We start from the raw sequence: 25,085 nt of genomic DNA on the forward strand, positions 1-25,085 counted from the left end.
CCTGGACCTAAAGGGGGGTACCCTAGACCTAAAGGGGGCTAACCTAACTGCCCTAACACTTATAACTGACACAAACTGACACCAATGCAAAAAAAAAAAACACTGCTATTGGTGTCAGAGTGACAGGGGGTGCAGGGGGGTGATCGGGGGGTGATCGGGGGGTGACAGGGGGGTGAAAAGTGTGCCTGCGTGTTCTACTGGAAGTGTAGTGTTGGTGCACTTACTTGGATGTCTTCTCTCCTCGGCGTCGGATCAAAAAGACCGGCTCGAGGAGAGATGACATCACTTCCTCTCCCACTGTTTACATTACAGAGGGAGAGGAAGCATTTGATTCGCTGGGAGCGATCGGGAGGGGGTGGCCATCAATAGATGGCCTCCCCCTGACCCCTCATCGCCCGCGAACAAGAGCCGACCGCCTACGGCACCGGGGGGGGGGTCCGATCGGACCCCCCGCCCGCGGGAAGGCATCACGTATCAGGTACGTGATTTTGCCTGCCCGTGCCGCTCTGCTCACGTATATATGCGTGAGGCGGTCGGCAAGTGGTTAACTGTCCCAGCAGTGCCATTACTCCAGTCAATTTCCAGGTAGTTAAAATCCCCCATTATTATCACTGTCCCAGCCCTTGCAGCCCTTCCCATCTGTGCAAGGAGCTGAATCTCCACCTACTTACTAACACTGGGAGGTCTATAACAAACGCCAATGATAACCTTTGTAATACGCACACCCATGTACAGTTCCACCCGTAATGCTTCAGACTCATCACATTCTCCATCAACTAGGTCCTCTTTCACACTTGCTTTGAGATCACTTCTCACATAGAGACAGACACCACCTACCCTCTGTTTTACCTTGAGTGAGAGTGATAACTTCAAATTGAACACAACTGCTCCCCATTCACACCTGAGACCTTGTAACACTAACGAGTCACATGACACCGGGGAGAGAAAATGGCTAATTGGGCCCAATTTGGACATTTTCACTTAGGGGTGTACTCACTTTTGTTGCCAGTGGTTTAAACATTAATGGGTGTGTGTTGAGTTATTTTGAGGGGACAGCAAATTTACACTGTTATACAAGCTGTACACTCACTACTTTACATTGTAGCAAAGTGTCATTTCTTCAGTGTTGTCACATGAAAAGGTATAATAAAATATTTACAAAAATGTGAGGGGTGTACTCACTTTTGTGAGATACTGTACATACATACTTTGCTTACATAAAATAGTATTCTTATATATCCAATAGCGGCATTTCTCACTGATGAGTATCAACAATGAACACATTGTTTATGAGAAAGAGGAAAAGGTAACAAGATATTATCAGCAAAAAGACATGTTCAGCGTGGTAGTAGGTTTTTCATTTTCACAGCTGTTTTAGAACTATAAATGAGAAGTTTTTTTGACATAGTGGAGTCTTTTGGCAAAAGTGGAAGGCTATAGGACCCTGTTGATTTCTTGTTTGACCACAAGTAGCTGTCAGTAATAGCTTCCGCTTAAGACTTTATACATGTTTCTTTCTGTCGAGATGTTTGTTAACCACACTCCTCGCTTCTGCATGGTGGTCTCATTTAAAATCTACCTAATGTGACCATATATTTTCGCTGGCCTTACAAAATGGAGCAGAGGGAGGTTCTTCAGCGATATCTTGATGGTTACCTGAGAAAAAAAGAAAATGCAGACGAGTTTACCAACGATTTTATGGTAAGATTTTTATATAATGTCATACACCAATACTGTCTGTTTAGGTATATCTTTGTGTATAATGTTGTCATATGTTGTCAGAATGGTAAAGTCATGAGCTCCTGGCTTGCTATTCAAAGGCCAGTCTCAAAGTGACCATATGCAGTCAGATTTTCATCTTCCTGTTTAATGAAACCCAAAAGCATCTGTGTAATATGAGGGTCTCGCTGAATGGACATACATGTATTATTTAGGATAGCCCCACAATATGTAGTATTTGATCAATGCTGCACAAACCAAACTATGTATAGCTAGCTGTAAATGGATAGTCCTCTGTTTCTGACAGCATCTAAAATCTCCATGTTCCCGAAATGGATACAATGCCCCAAAGTTCCCAGCAATCATTTATACCTAACTATGTACATTTTATGATTAAACACAAATGAGAACAATCTATATTTAACAAATAAAATAGAACATTTCCTTTATTGCTAAACAGTTGCAAGATCTAAGAATTTGACCTTACTAACCCATGACTCCTCATTTATGAAGCACCACACTGCTCAATTATAACTAGTCAAGTTTATGTTGTTTTTTCAATTAGCCAACCATGATTGGTAGACCTTATGTATAAGTCCAGTGAAGCCTATGCATATGTCTAGAACCCAGCCCTTTGTATTTCATTTACTCTTAACACAATTTGCTCTTTCAAGTTAATGTAGGTTTGTGTAGCTGGAATATTTATTTATTTTTAGGTAATCCCCTCCTTAGTCATCCTCTGTAATTATAAAATCACATGGAGAAAATAGTTTTGTACTAAATAATAGAGTGAACTTTGATCCTCAGGGATTTATTTAGTGCTTTTCAAAAGCTAACAAAGCACTTTAAGAAAATGATTACAAGCAGTGAATAGTGCAATGGAGTTTTCACAACCGTTTATGTACATTAAAACATCATAAGCATTGTCAGCTGGCTGCCTGTTTGTGCAACCACAGAGGATCCGCTTTACAATAGGCACTTCTGCCTATCATCAATTCATGTAATGGCCTGTGGCCCTTTGCCACTTGTGCAGCCCTCAGAGCCCCTTCAGGAAGTAGTCTGTGTTTTCCTTACTTAGGGTCTTATTCAGGCTAGCAAAGGAAAATATTTTTTGGACTGGGTTCTAGTAATTAAATGGCTTGGTTTTATTCTTTCACACTATCTTACTTTTTTCTGTACTGTCTATCCCTTTTCTTTTTTCTTTGATCTTTTATAATAGAGATATTGCTGAGAAAAAAACTAAATTGTGTAATACGCTATATGTAAAGCTGGGTATGCACACATAGATTATTTTTATGTGTGTAACACAGATTCCCCCATCCATGCTATACAGCCCAGATGGATGAATCTCCCATTATGGCTATTGCAATCTGACAGCTGCCACTAGCAGAATACCTGAACAGCAGCTGAATCTGACTTGATTCTGCAGCTGTTCAACTGACAACTTTACTCAGCTGTTGATGATATCCTGCTCGTCAGTCCTGCCTACTTAAGCCGTCCAGTCCAGAGGAGCTCTGCCTTCACCTTGGTCACGTCACAGAAACTCCTCGATCTCCTGCGATCCTGTTCAAGACTTGCTTTGCTGATGTTCCTTCTGGATCCAGATCCTGCTTGCTGTTCCACTACATTGATCCCTGACTTCAGGCTTGGCTGACTATCCGTTCCGGTTACTAAATTTTGGCTATGTTTTGACTATGTTTGTTCTTTTTACTTTTATTATTAAACAAGTGTGATTTAACTGTACTTCTGTCTCGGCCTGATTTCATGGTTTCTGACAGTAGGCGAAGGCCATGAATTCAGAAGATGCAGTCAATCCACTTGTTGGTAATATATTTTCCAGATTGGATGAGATGGATCACCGCATGGATCAGTTTGCCATGGAGTTACAAATGCTCCAGAGTTGCACACCTTACCTGGAATCTCGCACTGTGGCCACCCCGGTCGACCCTGCTGCTGCTCCAGTCTCTGTGCAGGTACCTGCCTCGAGTATTACCTCTATAAGTCTGGTTTCGCTCCACTTCCTCAGCGATTTGGGGGGATCCATTCCAATGCAGAGGGTTTTTTAACCAGGTTGAGATATACTTTGAAATGCTGCCCCAGGCATTTCCCATGGACAGAAACAAAGAAAGTTTTGTGATATCTTTGCTTTCTGAGAGAGCCTTGGCCTGGGCAAACCCTTTATGGGAGACACAAAAACCTGTTGTCTTGAGCTACCCTGAGTTTGTGGCTTTGTTTAAAAGAGTATTTGACATTCCCACATGCTACGCTTCCGCTGGCAAGTGACTCATGTCCATCAAACAGAGTACGAGAACTGTTGCCGACTACGCCATTGAATTCCGTACTTGTGGCTGCTTTTTCTCATGGTCTCTTGGATACCATCAAGAATGAGATAGCAGCCCGAGATATACCCACTGAGCTGGCGAAGTTGATCACATTTGCCATCCTCATTGACTCCAGACTCAGAGAAAGACTCTCTTTCAAGGAGCGCTTCCCTCACCTCCCATGCCTCCTGGTACCGAGTCGGTCAGTGAAGGTGAACCCTTGCACTTGGGTTTCACGAGTCTCTCTGTGGATCAGAGAGCCTTTAGGAGGAGGGAGAGATTGTGCCTTTATCGTGGCCAGGCAGGTCACTTTTTGAAGTCTTGTCCTACCTGTCCAGGGAACGCTTGAACCTTGAGGTACTGTCATGGACAGACCTTAGATGGTGTTGTTTCATCCCCAGTTATCCAGAAGGATAAGCCCCTGGTTTCAGTCACCCTTTAATGGGCTGAGTCGTCCGTCAAGATACAGGCTCTAATCGACTCTGGGGCTGCAGGCCTGTTCATTGATGCTGCCTTTGTATCGAAGCACTCGATTCCGCTGCAGCTGTGTGAAACTCCACTTGCTATTGAGGCTCTTGACGGGAGACCTCTTGTCATGGTTATGCAATAGAGCTTGTCGATCAGCATACCTGTCTCCATGTGTTCATCTCTAGAGACTAGCTGACCCTCACCTGACTGCTTTTGTAACCTCTCCTCTAAGCATGGCCCCACCCCAGGCCCTATCAGGAAACCCTATATTAACCTGTGCACTGCAAGCCAGCAGTGCTGATAAACCATTGTGTGTTAGCCTCTGTGTGTACTTGCTGTGTTTCCTACATCTGATTCCTGTTACCGACTTTGGCCTGTTCTTAACTATTCCTGTCTGCTCGTGACCCTGACCTTTGGCGTGTTCCCGACCATCCCTGTTTGCCTGTGACCCTGAACCTTGGCGTGTACTCTGTTGTCCTTGTCTGCTTGTGGCCCCGACCTTGGCTTGTCCCTTACTTTCCTTGTTGTTCCAGCCTGCTGCCTCCTTCCTCTTCTCCTGTAGTCTACTGTGAGCGTGGGCTATGAGACCCTGGGGGCCGCGACCTGGAGCCAGACTGCAGCGCAGTCCATCCTTACCATTAAAGGCTCTGGTGAACACCTGCTGGTTCTTAGACTCCACGCCCTGGGGAATCTATGCTCTAGCTCCCAGTGGGATCTGTGTCAGTGATCCAGTAGACCTGCTTCCTGGACCTCCCAGGGTTCAGTCCACAGCAGTCAGCCGTAGGGTCCACTACCTTGCAATGCACTCCTGATCCCAACGGTGTGCATCTGTCACCCAGCCTCTAGGTGACCTGACACCTCTACAGCCTGCTCATGTAACTCATGAGATGGTTCTGTTGTCCATGGCCGTAGGGGCTCTTCACCATGAGATAGACCAATTCCAAGTTATTTCCTCACCTAAGTTTCCACTGGTTATTGGTTATCCTTGGTTACAAAGGCACAACCCCTCTTTTGATTGGCTCCATGCTGAGGTTTTCTCCTGGTCACCACAACACAATGCAGTGAGACATGCTTCCAGAAGGTAGCCATGGTCCTGTGCACCTCTTCACTGTCCTCCCTGCCAGAGGAGTACCGCGATTTTAGCAATGTCTTTGACAAAGGTCAAGCTGTTAGTTTGCCTCCACACCGGCCGTATGATTGTGCAATTGACCTGCAACCTGGTGCCATACCCCCTTGTGGCCGGGCTTACCCTTTGTCAGTCTTGGAGGATAACGCCATGGAGGAGTATGTTGCAGACGCACTTTCTCAAGGTTTATCCGCAAATCTCGTCTCCTGCTGGTGCTGGTTTTTTCTTTGTGAAGAAGAAGTGGTGAACTGTGACCTTGTATTGATTATAGGGGTCTCAATCATTTCACGATTAAGAATGCCTATCCGATTACGTTGATTCAGAATTATTTGACGGCCTCAAGGGAGCAACAGTTTTCACAAAGCTTCATTTGAGAGGGGTATACAATCTCGGAAGGATTAAGGAGGGTGACAAGTGGAAAACTGCGTTTTAATACCAAAACAGGCCATTATGAGTACCTTGTAATGCCTTTTGGCCTTTGTAATGCCCCAACAGTTTTCCAGGAATTTATTAACAATGTCCTCAGAGATTTGTTGCAGTTATGTGTGGTGGTTTATCTCGATGATATCCCCATATTTTCCAAGTCCCTGGAGAGCCACCACACAAATCTCTGTCGTGTGCTTTAGAAACTAAGAGAGAACAATCTCTATTGTAAACTGGAGAAGTGCAAGTTCCATCGTGAACAGGTTAAATTCCGGGTTATGTCATTTCCACTGCTGGTTTTTCGATGGACCCAGAGAAACTTTCGGCAGTTCTACAGTAGCCCGTGGGTTTACGTCCTCTGCAGCGTTTCCTGGGCTTTGCCAACTATTATCGGAAGTTTATTCGTAACTTCTCGTCTCTGGTCAAGCCCCTGACTGATATGACCAGAAAGGACGGTAACCAACAGAGTAGGTCTCCGGAGTCCATTAAGGCCTTTGAGAGTCTTAAGGCTGACTTTGTTCCTGCTCCTGTGTTGGCACATCCTGATCCTACATTACCTTTTATCCTTGAGGTTGATGCTTCTGAGACTGGTGTTGACGCCCTTCTGTCCCAACGTCCTACCTCTGAGAGCACTATGCATTCTTTTGGCTACTTTTCCAAGAATTTGTCACCTGCGGAGTGCAATTATGAGATTGGTGACAGAGAGCTGTTGGTGATCATTTTAGCCCTGAAAGAATGGAGACATCTCCTCGCTGGTACCACTGTGCGGTTCTCATTCTTACTGACCATAAGAATCTGACATTCTTGTCTGAGGCTAAACGCCTCTCTCCCAGAAGGGCACGATGGGCTCTTTCCTTGTCAAGTTTCAATTACATTGTCACATTCTTACCCGGTACTAAGAATGTAAGGGCTGACGCCTTGTCATGACAATTTTCCTCCACTTCTAAGTTGGAGTTGGTTCCGGTTCCTGTGATTCCTCCTGATCGTATTCTAGTTATGGTTCGCACCAGTCTTACTTCTCCTTTGGGTGACAAAGTTCTTGCTGCTCAGGTCCATGCTCCTCCTAAGAAACCTTGTGACCGCTGCTTTGTCCCAGAGAGTCTCCGTACTGCCGTACTCCAGACTTACCATTCTCCAGAGGCTGCTGGCCACCCTGGGAGGAATCAACTCTTTTGGGCCATTTCCCAACATTTCTGGTGGCCTAGTCTACGTGCTGATGTAACTGCCTTCCTAGCTGCCTGTTCCATGTGTGCTCAGAGTAAGACTCCACGACACCTTTCAGTGGGCCTCCTACAACCCATACCCAATGTAGAGAGGCCCTGGCCCCACCTGTCTATGGATTTCATTCTGGAGTTACCCAACTGCCAGGGCTTCTAAGGAACTGGCCTCTATTTTTGCTCGGGAGATCTTTCGCTTACATGGGCTACCCAAGGTGATTGTCTCGGACAGGGGTAGTCAGTTTGTGTCACGGTTCTGGCGAGCCTTTTGTGCACAGTTGGGAATTCAGCTTGCTTTCTCCTCTGCGTATCACCCACAGTCTAATGGGGCCACAGAATGAGCCAATCAGTCCTTGGAGCAATTCCAACGTTGCTATATTTCTGACCATCATAACAACTGGTCAGACCTATTACCGTGGGCAACAGTGCCTTGAATTCTGCTTCCCGATTGTCCCCGTTTATGGAGAATTATGGTTTCCAACCTTCCATATAATCTGAATGGTTTGTTCTGCATAATATTCCTGCGTTAGAGGAGCATCTCCGTGGTCTTCGTTCCACTTGGGCACAAGTCCAGGAGGCTTTGCGACATGCTAACGATAGGTACAGACTCCATGCTGCCTGCCTGCACCTTTCTACCAGGTTGGGGACAGGGTCTGGCTGTAATCTCACAACCTCCGACTTCATGTTCCCTCAATGAAGTTCGCCTCTCAGTTTATTGGGCCTTTCTCTATTCTTTGCAGGATTAACCCAGTGGCTTACGCAGCGGACCTTCCTTCTAATATGCGTATTTCAAATGTATTTCATGTCTCCTTATTAAAACCTTTGGTCTGCAACCGCTTTACAACCTCGGTGCCATGTCCTCACCCTGTACAGGTTGAGAACCATGAGGAGTATGAAGTACAGTCCATTGTTGACTCCTGTAGGTTCTGTGGGCGCATACAGTACCTGGTGCATTGGAAAAGGTACAGTCCGGAGGAACGCTCTTGGGTCTCATCCTCAGACGTACATGCCCCTGTCCTCCTCCGTGATTTTCATAGACGTTTTCCCCTCAAGCCTGGTGGTCCTCTGAGGGGGAGGGGTCATTGAGGAAGGAGGACTGTAAGGGCTTGGCTCAGCCCTTCCTTCTCTGAGCTGGCCTCTCAGCCATCAACTAATTGCCAACTCCTATCTCTCCACAGTTACTCAGCTGTTGATTATATCCTGCTCGTCAGTTGGGAATTCAGCTTGCTTTCTCCTCTGCGTATCACCCGCAGTCTAATGGGGCCACAGAACGAGCCAATCAGTCCTTGGAGCAATTCCAATGTTGCTATATTTCTGACCATCATAACAACTGGTCAGACCTATTACCGTGGGCAGAGTTTGCTCACAACAGTGCCTTGAATTCTGCTTCCCGATTGTCCCCGTTTATGGAGAATTATGGTTTCCAACCCTCCATATTATCTGACTCGTTTGTTCCGCATAATATTCCTGCGTTAGAGGAGCATCTCTGTGGTCTTCGTTCCACTTGGGCACAAGTCCAGGAGGCTTTGCGACATGCTAATGATAGGTACAGACTCCATGCTGCCTGCCTGCACCTTCCTACCAGGCTGGGGATAGGGTCTGGCTGTCATCTCACAACCTCCGACTTCATGTTCCCTCACTGAAGTTCGCACCTCAGTTTATTGGGCCTTTCTGTATTCTTCGCAGGATTAACCCAGTGGCTTACGCATCGGACCTTCCTTCTAATATGCGTATTTCAAATGTATTTCATGTCTCCTTATTAAAACCTTTGGTCTGCAACCGCTTTACCACCTCGATGCCACGTCCTCACCCTGTACAAGTTGAGAACCATGAGGAGTATGAAGTACAGTCCATTGTTGACTCCTGTACTGTATGCGCCCACTCCTGCGGGGGCATACAGTACCTGGTGCACTGGAAAGGGTACAGTCCGGAGGAACGCTCTTGGGTCTCATCCTCAGACGTACATGCCCCTGTCCTCCTCCGTGATTTTCATAGATGTTTTCCCCTCAAGCCTGGTGGTCCTCTGAGGGGGAGGGGTCATTGAGGAGGGGGTACTGTCAGGGCTTGGCTCAGCCCTTCCTTCTCTGAGCTGGCCTCTCAGCCGTCGACTAATTGCCAACTCCTATCTCTCCATAGTTACTCAGCTGTTGATTATATCCTGCTCGTCAGTCCTGCCTACTTAAGCCGTCCGGTCCAGAGGAGCTCTGCCTTCGCCTTGGTCACATCACAGAAACTATCTCCTGCGATCCTGTTCAAGACTTGCTTTGCTGACATTCCTTCTGGCTCCAGATCCTGCTTACTGTTCCACTACATTGACCCCTGATTTCTGGCTTGGCTGACTATCCGTTCCGGTTACTGAACTTTGGCTATGTTTTGACTATGTTTGTTCTTTTTACTTTTATTATTAAACAAGTGTGATTTAACTGTACTTCTGTCTCGGCCTAGTTTCATGGTTTCTGACACACACTCTCTGGTTTAGGGGACAACAAGTTGAAATAGATGGCTGTCTACATTGGTCAAGGTCAACAGGATTTTTTCCTGATCTCTTTTTAATTTCCAGTGGGATAAGTCAGGACCGTCTTCTGTCCCCTCTCCTTTTTGTGCTCACCCTAGAACTCATCCTATGCAAAACGAGGGACAACCCAAACATACAAGAATAACATATCTGTGGTCTCTGACAGCTTTCTGTAACATTACATTCACTGGATATCATGGGTAGCCCTTTGGTGATCTCAGAGGCCATACTAAAGACCCCCTTTATTTATTTTTAGGATAATTATGCTCTTATTTTTACTGGAAAGCATGTCATTTCCATGATTTGTACTTTATTCCTATTTTGGAGGGTTATATACTGTATGTTCAAACAGGGGAGCTGCACACCAGCATCAGTTGGTTTCATGTCATCCAGTCAAGTGGGCTCCAAACACCTCTGCACACATGATTCAATTCCAACAAGGACCAGGAGCAAACATCTGAAAGTAAAGAATACATTTGTATCAGGAATTTGAACCATTAAAGTGGTTGTGACCCCACTTTAGCATTTTCAGGCAAATCCCCTGTGTTAGATAATGCTCCACTGTATGTGCTTTATTTAAAAAAGGCCTCTGTATACCTTATTTACGAGCGCCGCTCGACCCTCACATGACTGGCCACTATTCCGTCTCCCGATCTGACAGCTAGAGTGGGAGGATCCCCCGCTGACATCAGTCAGGAAGAGCAGAGGTGAGGAGGAGAGAGGCGGCCGGTCACATGAATGGTGCTCAGAAATAAGGTATACAGAGGCATTTTTTAAATAAAGTACATACAGTGGAGACATAGCATTACAGTGCCTTGCAAAAGTATTCACCCCATTGGCATTTTTCGTGTTTTGTTGCCTCACAACCTGGAATTAACATGGATTGTTTGAGGATTTGCACCATTTAATTTACAGAACATGCCCACAACTTTAAAGATGTTTTTTTTTTATTGTGAAGCAAACAACAAATAGGACAAAAAAACAGAAAAAGTCAATGTGCATAACTATTCACCCCCCCAAAGTCAATACTTTGTAGAGCCACCTTTTGCGGCTATCACAGCTCCAAGTCGCTTTCAATAAGTCTCTATGAGCTTGCCACATCTTACCACTGGGATTTTTGCCCATTCCTCCAGCTCCTTCAAGTTGGATGGTTTGTGCTTGGGAACAGCAATCTTTAAGTCTGACCACAGATTTTCTATTGGATTGTGGTCTAGGCTTTGACTAGGTCATGCCAACACATTTACATGTTTCCCCTTAAACCACTCAAGTGTTGCTTTAGCAGTTTGTTTGGGGTCATTGTCCTGCTGGAAGGTGAACCTTCGTCCTAGCCTCAAATCACACACAGAGTGATACAGGTTTTGCACAAGAATATCCCTGTATTTAGCACCATCCATCTTTCCCTCAACTCTGACCAGTTTCCCAGTCCGACTGCTGAAAAACATCCCCACAGCATGATGCTGCCACCAACATGTTTCACTGTGGGGATGGTGTTCTTTGGGTGATGTGATGTGTTGGGTTTGCGCCGGACATAGCGTTTTCTTTGATGGCCAAAAAGTTCAACGTTTTTCTCATTAGACCAGAGCACCTTCCTCCATACATTTTGGGAGTCTCCCACATGCCTTTTTGCAAACTCGAAACGTGCCATTTTGTTTTTTGCTGAAAGTAATGGCTTTCTTCTGGCCACTCTGCCATAAAGCCCAACTCTATGGAGCGTACGGCTTGTTGTCATCCTATGTACAGATACTCCAGTCCCTGCTGTAGAACTCTGCAGCTCCTCCAGGGTTACCTTAGGTCTCTGTGCTGCCTCTCTGATCAATGCCCTCCTTGGCTGGTCCGTAAGTTTTGGTGTGCGGCCGCCTCTTGGCAGGTTTGCTGTTGTGCCATGTTCTTTCTATTTGGTTATGATAGATTTGATGGTGCTCCTAGGGATCATCAAAGATTTGGATATTTTTTTATAACCCAACCCTGACTTGTACTTCTCAACAACATTGTCCCTTACTTGTTTGGAGAGTCCCTTGGTCTTCATGGCAGTGTTTGGTTAGTGGTGCCTCTTGCTTAGGTGTTGCAGCCTCTAGGGCCTTTCAAAAAGGTGTGCGTATGTAATGACAGATCATGTGACACTTAGATTGCACACAGGTGGACATCATTACACTAATTATGTGACTTCTGAAGGCAATTGGTTGCACCAGAGCTTTTTATGGGCTTCATAACAAAGGGGGTGAATACATACTCACATGCCAATTATCAGTTTTTTTATTTCTGTAAAATAGTTTTATGTATACATTTTTCTAATTTCACTTCACCAACTTAGACTATTGTGTTCTGATCCATCACATATAATTCAGATTTTAAAAAAATTGAACTAAAGGCTGTAATGTAACAAAATAGGTAAAAAGCCACGGGGGTGAATACTTTTGCAAGGCACTGTATCTAACACAAGGATTGCCTGAAAATGGTAAAGTTATTTCAGCATCAGGAGGGGAAGGAGCGGGCACTGGCTTGAGCTGACAGGCAGGGAGGGGAGGGGGAGAGGAAGACAGAGTAGAGAGCAGATGATGGAGGCATGTAAACTGACCATGGTGTCAGGGCTCAGCAGCCACGATAAACTGTGGTCAGTTTACAGGGAGGAGGGCAGAACCAGGCAGGATCAGCCAGCTATATTAGATGATACAGAGGGCCAAATTACACAGCATAAACACTGTGCTGTTATTCATGCTTTAAAGAGACAGGATCTTTTTTTTTTTTTTTTAGGGTAACAAACGCTTTATTAAGTTTCGGGTATCTCCACATTTTCTTAAGTTCAGTTATGTATTTTGAAGGGTTAGTTAAACAACATGCAAGAGTGCATGTTTTTAACCACTTAAGGACCAGCCTCATTTTGGATTTTAGGTGTTTACATGTTTAAAACAGTTTTTTTTGCTAGAAAATTACTTAGAACCCCCAAATATTATATATTGTTTTTTTTCTAACACCCTAGAGAATAAAATGGCAGTCAATGCAATGCTTTTTTTTTGCACCGTATTTGCGCAGCGGTCTTATAAGCGCACTTTTTTTGGGAAAAAATTCACTTTTTTGAATAAAAAAAAAAGACAACAGTAAAGTTAGCCCAATTTTTTTTATATTGTGAAATATAATGTTACGCCAAGTAAATTGATATCCAACATGTCACGCTTCAAAATTGTGCCCGCTCGTGGAATGGCGTCAAACTTTTACCCTCAAAAATCTCCATAGGCGATGTTTAAAAAATTCTACAGGTTGCATGTTTTGCGTTACAGAGGAGGTCTAGGGCTAGAATTATTGCTCCCACTCTACCGGTCGCGTCGATACCTCACATGTGTGGTTTGACCACCGTTTTCATATGCGGGCATTACTCACGTATGCGTTCGCTTCTGCGCGCGAACTCGTCGGGATAGGGGGGTTTCTAAAAAAATTTTTTTGTTTTTATTATTTATTTTACATTATTTTATTTATTTTTACACTGTTTTTTTAAAAAAAAAAAAACTTGTGTCACTTTTATTCCTATTACAAGGAATGTAAACATCCCTTGTAATAGACAAAAGTATGACAGGACCTCTTAAATATGAGATCTTGGGTCAAAAAGACCTCAGATCTCATATTTACTCTTAAATGCAATAAATAAATAAATAAATAAATATGCCTTTAAAAGGCGTGAGTGGAAGTGACGTTTTGACGTCGCTTCCACCCAGCAGTGTCATGGAGACGAGTGGGCGCCATCTTAGCCTCACTCATCTCCAGGCACAGAAGGGAGACGGACGCGATCGCCTCTGCCGCTACCGACGGCTTTGGTAAGCGCCGGAGGGCACCGGATCGCGGCAGGAGGGGGGGACCCCTCTCCCGCCACCGATAACAGTGATCTCGTGGCGAGTCCGCCGCAGGGACCACTTTTATCTGAAAGCCGACCGCCGCACGAAAGCGGGGTTACCAGGGCTATGGCAGCTAGCTGCTGCCATAACAACGATATCCACCGCCAAAGTTTGGACGTACATCGGCGTGCGGCGGTCGACAAGTGGTTAATAAAGCGATTGTCCTCATTTACACAGGCGCTGAAGCCATAGAGCATTATTGGTCTATGGGTTTTTGTGTTGTGAACTGCCAGGTGCTGCGTGCATAAACCTGTCATCTGAGTAATACAGAGACTACCATAGCTGACTCACTTCTAAAAAGGCTTCTGAAGTTGACCACTTGACTTCAATACTACCCATGTAGCTGACATGAAAACTGTATGCTGATCATGGGAGTGTACAACCCGTTAACACCCATCACACCATAAAATTCCTAAATAATATAAAAATTAATAAAGGTTGTGGGAAAGCTTTAGGCTGTAACCCAATTATTGGGTTAAAATCAATTTTAATTATGAGATAAACTTTAACCTTTAATACTAAAGAGAACCAAACAGACCAACATGCTTAGTTACCAAGATTCAAGCAGTAATATCATACACCAAGCAGATAACAGTTTACCAACCACTGTCCACCCACACAATGGACGACATTACCCCCCCCCCCATAAGGATCTACAGTGATGAGGGGTAAACAGAGCAACGGGGATGGTGGACAGGGGAGCAGAACAAAAGATCCAAAAGGAAGGCTGAAGATAATCCAGAGGTGAGTCCAGATGACAGACCTGAGGTAAATGCCGACAATGCCTAGTGATAGGAGAGGATATATAAGTGCACTCTCTGGCCAGCTGATTTGTCACCAATCCAGACCTTAGCACTGACTGAAGATCTGCCTAGCAACCACAGACAGCTTGTAATCTGAAACACAAAAAAGAGAGAACTAGCAAACATGCCCCAGAGAGTCATGTACTTCAATCACCATAGCCCTCTATTAGGAATAGAACCTCAGAGGGCCAAATCTCAGTTTTTTTTTATTTTTGTGGCCTTAATAGGAGTATAGGAGAAAAGTCATATGTAGTAAAGAGAGACTGTGGAATGAACTAAGCTCCCTACACCATTATAATGGCATAAGGAAGTGTCAAAAGTGGCATGCGCCACATTACCTAACTTCCAGTTAATGCTCCTGTTTCAGGTCTATTTGCGCCAACCGTGCCAGTTTCTATTCTAGAGTGAAACAGAAACTGGCACAGGGTCTGCCCCTAATTAACAGAGGAAGTACAGCTGTTTTCCATATAGAAAACTGCTGCAGATCCTTGCCAGGTTCTACATTTTGTATGGGATTTGAGCTTTTAGCTGACCTGTAGCGATGGCCCCGCAGGGTTGCTACGTGTTACAGCATCCACACATTTCACCCTGCTCCCAGACCTCCATTAGACATACTTTTCAGTCAATGAACAGTTTTTTGCTTGTTTTTGTTGTTTTTATTGGGGGATTGAACTTTGTTGGGGAAAAGGGATATGGGATGCCCATAGGATAAATTGTACTTATAGAATAAAGTAACTGCGTCACACAACCAAGCAGCAACCAAGCTGGTGAGCAGGCGGATGCAGGATCTTGGGTGGTCGGGTAGGCAGAATTCGGTAATACCCAAGCAGCAGAGGTACAGAATCAGATCCAGAGCAGAGTCAGGGCTAAGCCAGGGTCAGTATCAGGCGTGCATAGAAGGCACAGGAACTTTAGACAAAAGGCAGAGTTGAGTCAGCAACAAGGTATCAGGAATGAGCAGAGTCAAACAAGCCGGGTATACACAGGAACAAACACAGGATTAGGTCACAGACATTAGAAGCTGATGACCACTCAGCAATCTTCTGGTCTCTGGAGCCACTTTAAATAGGCATATGAATGGCAAGTATTCATGAACGCTCACGCTAATGCGAATGTGCACGTGTGCGTGAGTTAGGGAACCTCTAGTTGTCACTCGAGAATTATTATGTATAAGTGCATATCTTTCCCTGACATTTCCCTGACATGATTGCTCCTAATTAACACAGGGGTTTGCACCCCTGTGTTAATTAAGAGCAGCATTTGTTCCATTTTTTTATGTTTAGGAGAGTGGTGCAAGCATGTGCTTGCAACACTCTTTGTTAATTCCACCCAGTGTGTCAGTATGACAAGGCAACTTGCATTTTTAGAAGGAGATGTCAGTAATGGCAACCTCTATGTTCTTTCATGACCGGTCTAGTTTAAAGTCTTTTAGAAAATCATCTGCATGTCATTTTATTATCACATATGAATGTGTTTAAAATAAGAAACTGGGTGCCCATAGCAACCAATCAGTTTACTGGCACATAAAAGGGAAAATCTTTTTGCTTTGGACACAGTTCAGGTTTATGCACAGTATAAGGCTTATGTCTTTATGTGGATATGATGCATAAAGCAATTTTAGCTTATCATCTATATACACATGTAACACATGACAGTGAGGCATGGTAGATATGGAAACAGAATTTTGTTAATAATAAACACTGTAATGAAATTATACAAATTTAGACTTAAGGCTTGTTTATACTGGCAGCTATTATTGCTACCCCTCTGAAAAGTGATCCACAGTGGATATCTTTTTAAAGGGTGTTTGAAACGGTAATATGTCACATCCTAAGCATCTCTTTTAACTCTCACACCAACCTACTGTGCCGCAACCACATTTTACAGGACAATTGTGGTGCTGCCCCCTTCACATGAATTGGTACCATCTGCTGAATGTAACATGCTAATTCATTTTTGCTGTGGCCAAGAAGCAAAACGTTGCAGCCTTGACATGTGTACAGCCCTGAGCAGCTGCATTTCTTAACTGGGTGGTAAAACCACATCTAAACCACCTGCTTTTACTCCCACCCAGACTGTGTGAATGAGCCCTTGGTGGCATCATTAGAAGTATATAACACAGGAGCAAGGTATACAAAGCAGACAACTAACAAAATGTCTTCTGTATACATTGCTCATAAGCCATTTGAAGGCGCTACTGCTACAGAGATCTGTTGGCAGCAAGTACAGTGTATCTATAGGATTTTAGAGTGTATGTATAGGCATTATCCAGAAAGGTTTAAAACCCCTGTGTTCTTATTGTATGCAGTCTATGTGTAGGTGTCCCTAAAGCCTCATTCAAAGGGAATTTAACTAACAGCTGCAACAAGAATCAAGCGTGTTCCTGCGACTGGATTCAAACAATTATGTGGTTAGGAATAGATGATCACCCCTGGCTGCAAATTGATCATCTTTCTTTTGACCCATGTACAATTACATCCAGATAGCTGAGGCCACCGTCAGCCTGTCATTGCTTTGTACAGGATTCACATCCATCTGTCTATTCACCAGCAGGAATATGCTTTATTCTTGCTGCAGCCGTTAGTTAAATCCTGTGTGAATAAGGCCTAAACTTTCTGTCTTGCTGACAATATACACCAGAACAAAAAGATGGGCGAATCTCTCCAGCAGGGACAAAGACACTAATAAAAGCATCACAGAGGACCAAACCCTTCCTCTACTCTATCTCCAAAAAAAAAAAAAAAAAAAGTTTCACTCTTCTTGTTTCTGTTATTTTGAATTAACCACTTAAGGACCAGGCCTATTGTTTACAATTGTTGTTTACTTCTTTTTTGCTAGAAAATTACTTAGAACCCCCAAACATTATATATATATTTTTTTCAGACTCCCTAGAGCAGGGGTAGGCAACCTCGGCCCTCCAGCTGTAGTAAAACTTCAAGTCCCATGAGACATTGCAAGACCCTGACAATTACAGGCATGACTCCTAGAGGCAGAGGCATGATGGGTGCCGGGGTTGCCTACGCCTGCCCTAGAGAATAAAATGGCGGTCTTTGTAATAATTTATGTCACACCGTATTTGCGCAGTGGTCTTACAAACGCAATTTTTTGGGAAAAAATACACTTTTTTGAATAAAAAAAATAAGAAAATAGTAAAGTTAGCCCAACTTTTTTTTTTTATTATGTGAAAGATAATGTTACGCTGCTCATGGAATGGCGACAAACTTTGACCCTTAAAAATCTCCATAGGCGATGTTTAAAAATGTCTACAGGTTACCAGTTTTGAGTTAGGCCCCATTCACACTAGCGCGTTTTTTGATGCATTTTGCATTTTGCAGAAATGCACGGGAATTTTTTAACATGGGTTCCTATGGAACATGTTCACATCAATGCTTTTTTGTATCTCAGCGTTTTTGGAAAGGGTCGGGGACTTTTTTTCATGCAAAAAGCAGCGTTTTGCATGTAATGGTTTTCAATGGACAAGCATCAAAAACGCAAGTGCTGCGTTTTTGCAGCGTTTTTGATGCGTTTTTGATGCGTTTTTGGTGCGTTTTTGCCGTTTTTTTTTTTTTTGTAATTTTTTTTTAAGACTGTAAAAAAAAATGAAAAAAAAAAAAAAAAACGCAAAACGCAAATCGCGGCAAAAACGCGGCTCAAAAACGTGGCAAGCATGAAAAAAAAACCTCCAAAAACGCTCAAAAGCAACATGCATAGGTGTGAATCGAGCCTTACAGAGGAGGTCTTTTGCTAGAATTATTGCTTTCGCTCTAATGATCATAGCGATACCCCACATGTGTGGTTTGAACATGTGTGGTTTACAAATGCGGGTGCAACTTAAATATGCGTTCACTTCTGCATGCGAGTAAGGAGGGACGGGGCGCTTTCATTTTTTTTTTTTGTTATATTATTATTATTTATTTTACTTTTTATTTTTTATTTTTAAACTGTCCTTTAAAAAAAAATGGGATCACTTTTATTCCTATTACAAGGAATGTAAACATATTTAATGCGAGATCTGGGGTCAAAAAGGCCTCAGATCTCACTTTTACACTTAGTAAAAGCAATAAAAAAAAAAGTTTTTTTTTTTTTTTTTTTTTTTATGGAAGAAAAAAATTGTCCCTTTAAGGCTGTTGGGCAGAAGTGTTGTTTGACGTCGCTCCCGCCATCTAATGGTATGCAGTTGAGTGGGGGCCATCATTCCCTCACTCGACTTCCTGCCTCTGAGGGGAAAGGACCGGATAGTCTCCGCCACTACCAATGGCTCCGAAAAGCGGCGGAAATGACTGGGATGCAGCGGGAGGGGTGTGGGCACCTCTCCCACAGGGGAGGGGTGTGGGCACCTCTCCTGCCACTGATAAAAGTGATCTTGCGGCAAATCAGCTGCAGAGACCACTTTTAGCTTAAAGCAGACCGCCCGCCGTTAAAAGACGGTATTTAATGTCAAAGGACCAAAGGACCAGGAGCTGGTCTGACACTTTCCCTGCTGAAGGTAAAGCAGACTGCAGAGATGGGTGCTTTTCCTGGGGCCATCCACCAAAGACATTTAAAAGTTAACCTAAAAATGTGATGTGAATGACTGAACCTGTATCATTTCCACTGTTGTGACAGGAGATCCAGGTATTGACAGTTGATTTAAATCTTTAATTATTATTATTATTATTTTTAGGAGTTAGTAATAATACACAGATTTGATTTATGTACACTGCATGCACCATGAAACAGCAGTCAGGGGGTTAAGCTGGGAGTTTGGTCTTTCCCATGACATCAATATAAAGCTGTGTGCAGATATTCACTCCCTTACTCAAAATGTCAGATGACATTAATCAGGGCACAAACCAAAAACATGAAGAAAACATTATGATCTGAAAAATAACTGGCAAGCATACTACTGTTCTCACTTTGACATACCTCTCAACATTAGAGTTAGAGAAAAAGGGACACATAAGGAGGTGGACATGGCTACGCTGCACTCCATTTCGGGCACCACTAAATAGAGGTGTATAGAGTGCAAAGATCAGGAATGCAAAATGGTGTATAGAGTGCAAAGGTCAGGAATGCAAAATGGTGTATAGAGTGCAGGGGTCAGGAATACTAAATGGTGTATAGAGTGCACGGGTCAGAAATACAAAATGGTGTATAGCGTGCATGGGTCAGGAATACAAAATGGTGTATAGAGTACACGGGTCAGGAATACAAAATGGTGTATAGAGTGCAAGGGTCAGGAATACAAAATGGTGTATAGAGTGCATGGGTCAGGAATACAAAATGGTGTATAGAGTGCAAGGGTCAGGAATACAAAATGGTGTATTGAGTGCAAGGGTCATGAATGCAAAATGGTGTATAGAGTGCAAGGGTCATGAATACAAAATGGTGTATAGAGTGCAAGGGTCATGAATACAAAATGGTGTATAGAGTGCAAGGGTCATGAATGCAAAATGGTGAATTGAGTGCAAGGGTCTTGAATGCAAAATGGTGTATAGAGTGCAAGGGTCATGAATGCAAAATGGTGTATAGAGTGCAAGGGTCATGAATGCAAAATGGTGTATAGAGTGCAAGGGTCATGAATACAAAATGGTGTATAGAGTGCAGGGGTCATGAATACAAAATGGTATATAAGGTGCACGGGTCAGGAATACAAAATGGTGTATAGAGTGCAAGGGTCATGAATGCAAAATGGTGTATAAAGTGCAAGGGTCATGAATGCAAAATGGTGTAGAGAGTGCAAGGGTCATGGATCCAAATGGTGTATAAAGTGCAAGGGTCATGAATGCAAAATGGTGTAGAGAGTGCAAGGGTCATGGATCCAAATGGTGTAGAGAGTGCAAGGGTCATGGATCCAAATGGTGTATAGAGTGCAGGGGTCAGGAATACAAAATGGTGTATAGAGTGCACGGGTCAGGAATACAAAATGGTGTACTGAGTGCAAGGGTCAGGAATACAAAATGGTGTACTGAGTACAAGGGTCATGAATGCAAAATGGTGTATAGAGTGCACTGGTCAGGAATACAAAATGGTGTATAGAGTGCACGGGTCAGGAATACAAAATGGTGTATAGAGTGCAAGGGTCAGGAATACAAAATGGTGTATAGAGTGCATGGGTCAGGAATACAAAATGGTGTATAGAGTGCAAGGGTCAGGAATACAAAATGGTGTATTGAGTGCAAGGGTCATGAATGCAAAATGGTGTATAGAGTGCAAGGGTCATGAATACAAAATGGTGTATAGAGTGCAAGGGTCATGAATACAAAATGGTGTATAGAGTGCAAGGGTCATGAATGCAAAATGGTGAATTGAGTGCAAGGGTCTTGAATGTAAAATGGTGTATAGAGTGCAAGGGTCATGAATGCAAAATGGTGTATAGAGTGCAAGGGTCATGAATGCAAAATGGTGTATAGAGTGCAAGGGTCATGAATACAAAATGGTGTATAGAGTGCAAGGGTCATGAATACAAAATGGTATATAAGGTGCACGGGTCAGGAATACAAAATGGTGTATAGAGTGCAAGGGTCATGAATGCAAAATGGTGTATAAAGTGCAAGGGTCATGAATGCAAAATGGTGTAGAGAGTGCAAGGGTCATGGATCCAAATGGTGTATAAAGTGCAAGGGTCATGAATGCAAAATGGTGTAGAGAGTGCAAGGGTCATGGATCCAAATGGTGTAGAGAGTGCAAGGGTCATGGATCCAAATGGTGTATAGAGTGCAGGGGTCAGGAATACAAAATGGTGTATAGAGTGCACGGGTCAGGAATACAAAATGGTGTACTGAGTGCAAGGGTCAGGAATACAAAATGGTGTACTGAGTACAAGGGTCATGAATGCAAAATGGTGTATAGAGTGCACTGGTCAGGAATACAAAATGGTGTATAGAGTGCACGGGTCAGGAATACAAAATTGTGTATAGAGTGCAAGGGTCAGAAATACAAAATGGTGTATAGAGTGCACGGGTCAGGAATACAAAATTGTGTATAGAGTGCAAGGGTCAGAAATACAAAATGGTGTATAGAGTGCACTGGTCAGGAATACAAAATGGTGTATAGAGTGCACGGGTCAGGAATACAAAATTGTGTATAGAGTGTACGGGTCATGAATACAAAATGGTGTATTGAGTGCAAGGGCCATGAATGCAAAATGGTGTATAGAGTGCTAGGGTCATGAATACAAAATGGTGTATAGAGTGCAAGGGTCATGAATACAAAATGGTGTATAGAGTGCAGGGGTCATGAATACAAAATGGTGTATAAAGTGCAGGGGTCATGAATACAAAATGGTGTATAGAGTGCAAGGGTCATGAATCCAAATGGTGTATAGAGTGCAGGGGTCAGGAATACAAAATGGTGTATAGAGTGCACGGGTCAGGAATACAAAATGGTGTATAGAGTTCAGGGGTCAGGAATACAAAATGGTATATAAGGTGCACGGGTCAGGAATACAAAATGGTGTATAGAGTGCACGGGTCAGGAATACAAAATGGTGTATAGAGTGCAGGGGTCAGGAATACAAAATTGTGTATAGAGTGCACGGGTCAGAAATATAAAATGGTGTATAGAGTGCAAGGGTCAGGAATACAAAATGGTGTATAGAGTGCAGGGGTCATGAACACAAAATGGTGTATAGAGTGCAGGGGTCAGGAATACAAAATCGTGTATAGAGTGTACGGGTCAGGAATACAAAATGGTGTATAGAGTGCAGGGGTCAGGAATACAAAATTGTGTATAGAGTGCAGGGGTCATGAATACAAAATGGTGTATAGAGTGCAAGGGTCAGGAATACAAAATGGTGAATAGAGTGCAGGGGTCAGGAATACAAAATGGTGTATAGAGTGCAGGGGTCAGGAATACAAAGTGTTGTATAGAGTGCAGCATCAAGAATACAAAATGGTGTATAGAGTGCAGGGGTCAGTAATACAAAACGGTGTATAGAGTGCAGGCATCAGGAATACAAAATGGTGTAAAGAGTGCAGGGTTTAGGAATACAAAATGGGAAATTGAGTGCAAGGGTCAGGAATACAAAATGGTGTATAGAGTGCAGGGGTCACGAATACAAAATGGTGTATAAAGTGCAGGGGTCAGGGATAAAAACCGATAGAGTGCAGGGGTTACCTTATTTGAAGTGCTTTGTAATAACTTACATTTTAATTTTCAGAATTTCCTGTCAAAGGAAGGAGGTGGCATTCACACTTGAAAAGCATCAGCTACTTCTCTTTTGAACTGTTTACTATTTTTAATACCACTTCATGTTTATGTCATCTTTGGATTTGGCACTACCACCACATCTATTGCCTTCTTAAAGTGGTTCTAAAAGCAGAACATTTTTTACCTTAAAGTAAAAAATGCTTCAGTGAAAGTATCCCCCCTCACCTCCCATTATACTTACCTGTGTCCTATCTAGATCCAGTTCTCTCTCACACACAGTTCAGCTCGGGAGCAAGCCAGCAGGTGCACCCCCATAGGAAGTGGCTTCCTATGGTGGTTCACTGAGAAGAGGAGAAGCCTGGAGCGCCAACAGGGGACCCTTTGTGTAATACTATTGCACAGATCAGGTAAAGATAACATGTTTATTATGTTAAAAAAAACTGGGTCTTTTCAGACTCTTTAACATTCATATAGTAGAAGTAGAACTTCTTTCACATGTAATATTCTTTTAATGTGCTAAATGCAGACAAATGTATCCAAAAAAAAGCACACTAAGGTGTCTCAATGTGTGCATGCTGGTCCTTTGCTCTTTCGAAACTTACAGTCATATTAAAGCCAGAAAAAATTTCATGACTGCAGTCCTCGTTGTGGACGATGTCTATGGTACATTTTGTTCATTTGCTAAATTTTGTCTGCTTCCCATCTAGGAATAAAATGAATGCCCTTGGATGATTCCTTTTGGTTTACCCACATCAGATGCTGTTTTACATTTAAGTTTTATAGACTTTACACTCCAGAGACTGCATCTTGAATACAGAAGAAAAAAAATAATCTTCTGTTGCTGTATTTTCACATCCTTGCCCTTTTTGTTAAAAATTATTATTTTTTCTTTAGTTTCTCAGATGGGAGGTTTATTAGGATCTCATATGCTGGAAATCTTCAGTTGCTGGCGTCATACTTTTGCATGAGTATTCTTTCCAGCAGTCATTTAGTTCCTAAAAAATAGTCCCTAGAGTATGCCAGTTCGAACAGTCATCACATTCACAACAAATTCCTCATTTTTGGCCTGATGGTATTATAAACAGTATGTACAGTATCAGAATATACAAAGGGCAGACTGGGCACAGGCCTTACACCATGCAAATGTACATTACCTGAACCTTCAAACATATTATTTGCCGCCATGATGTGACTAATTTACAGAGACTATACCAGTAAATAATGTATAAAACTTGATATATACGGCCCAAATTATAACAATAAAAGCTAAACCAAGTGAGTGTATCATAAAACAAAAGAGAAAATGAAAGTGTGAACAGTGAAAAAAAAATGAATTACTGAATATATAAATAAGTGAGTGGGGATATGTGAATGTGTCTCCAATCACGTGTGACTCTGTAAATATGCAAAAATAAAATAAAGTGCAAGAAAAAACTAAAATGGCATAAAGAGATAGGTGTGTATCATCTGTGATGTTACCTCCAGTGTATACCCTCAATAAAACTATGAATGGAAGCACGTGAACAACAGTAAAAAATGTGTAAAACCAAAAAATAAATAAATAAATAAATATATATATAGATATATATATATATCTATATATATATATCTATATATATATATAGATATATATATATATAATGACCAGGCAACAGAGTAATGGATAAAAAATAAAAAATGAAAAAAAGTGAAAAAATTATATATACGTGACTGTATATATAAAGAAAGTCCCAAAAACAATCAATCAGATGTCCATTGGTAAATGACTAAGTGTCCACCATTCACAGATCGTTATTTGAATTATTGTTTTGGGACTATATATTTTTTATATATTTTTTCCATACACTTAGTCATTTACCAATGGACATCTGATTATATATACACTCAGGTATATATAATTTTATAATTGTTTCACTTTTTTTCATTTTTCATTTTTTATTTTTTATCCATTACTCTGTTGTCTGGTCATATATATACATATTTTTTGTTGGTTTTACACATTTTTTTACTGTTGTTCACGTGCCTCCATTCATAGTTTTATTGAGGGTATATACTGGAGGCAACATCACAGATGATACACACCTGTCCCTTTATGCCATTTTAGTTTTTTCTTGCACTTTATTTTATTTTTGTATATTTACAGAGTCACACGTGATTGGAGACACATTCACATATCCCCACTCACTTATTTATATATTCAGTAATTAATTTTTTTTCACTGTTCACACTTTCATTTTCTCTTTTATTTTATGACACACTCACTTGGTTTAGCTTTTATTGTTACAATTTGGGCCGTATATATAAAGTTTTATACATTATTTATTCAGAGGTTCTGTCTCACAAAAATATTTTACTCTCACAAACAGCGCCAATTCCCCTTTTTTTGTACTATTTTATTATCCTGGACTCCACCTGGTGGTGTTCTTCATAGGGGGGCTGCAGTTCCTTCATTTCCTAAGCGTGGGGAAAATTTGCCCTT

At 42.5% G+C, this 25,085-nt stretch overlaps 1 protein-coding gene across 1 annotated transcript in view; it reads left to right on the forward strand.

Annotated features, from left to right (window-relative positions):
- The first annotated feature begins 1,410 nt into the window (after positions 1-1,410).
- PTPN22 (protein tyrosine phosphatase non-receptor type 22) overlaps positions 1,411-25,085 on the forward strand; it is a 186,326-nt gene continuing 162,651 nt past the window's right edge. The window contains exon 1 of the mRNA XM_073615709.1: positions 1,411-1,701. Within this exon, the coding sequence (XP_073471810.1) occupies positions 1,615-1,701 (87 nt within the window). The 5' untranslated portion in view covers positions 1,411-1,614. The remainder of the gene's footprint in view (positions 1,702-25,085) is intronic.

This window comes from Aquarana catesbeiana, linkage group LG02 (genome assembly GCF_042186555.1).
Source record: "Aquarana catesbeiana isolate 2022-GZ linkage group LG02, ASM4218655v1, whole genome shotgun sequence".
Lineage (NCBI taxonomy): Eukaryota > Metazoa > Chordata > Amphibia > Anura > Ranidae > Aquarana > Aquarana catesbeiana.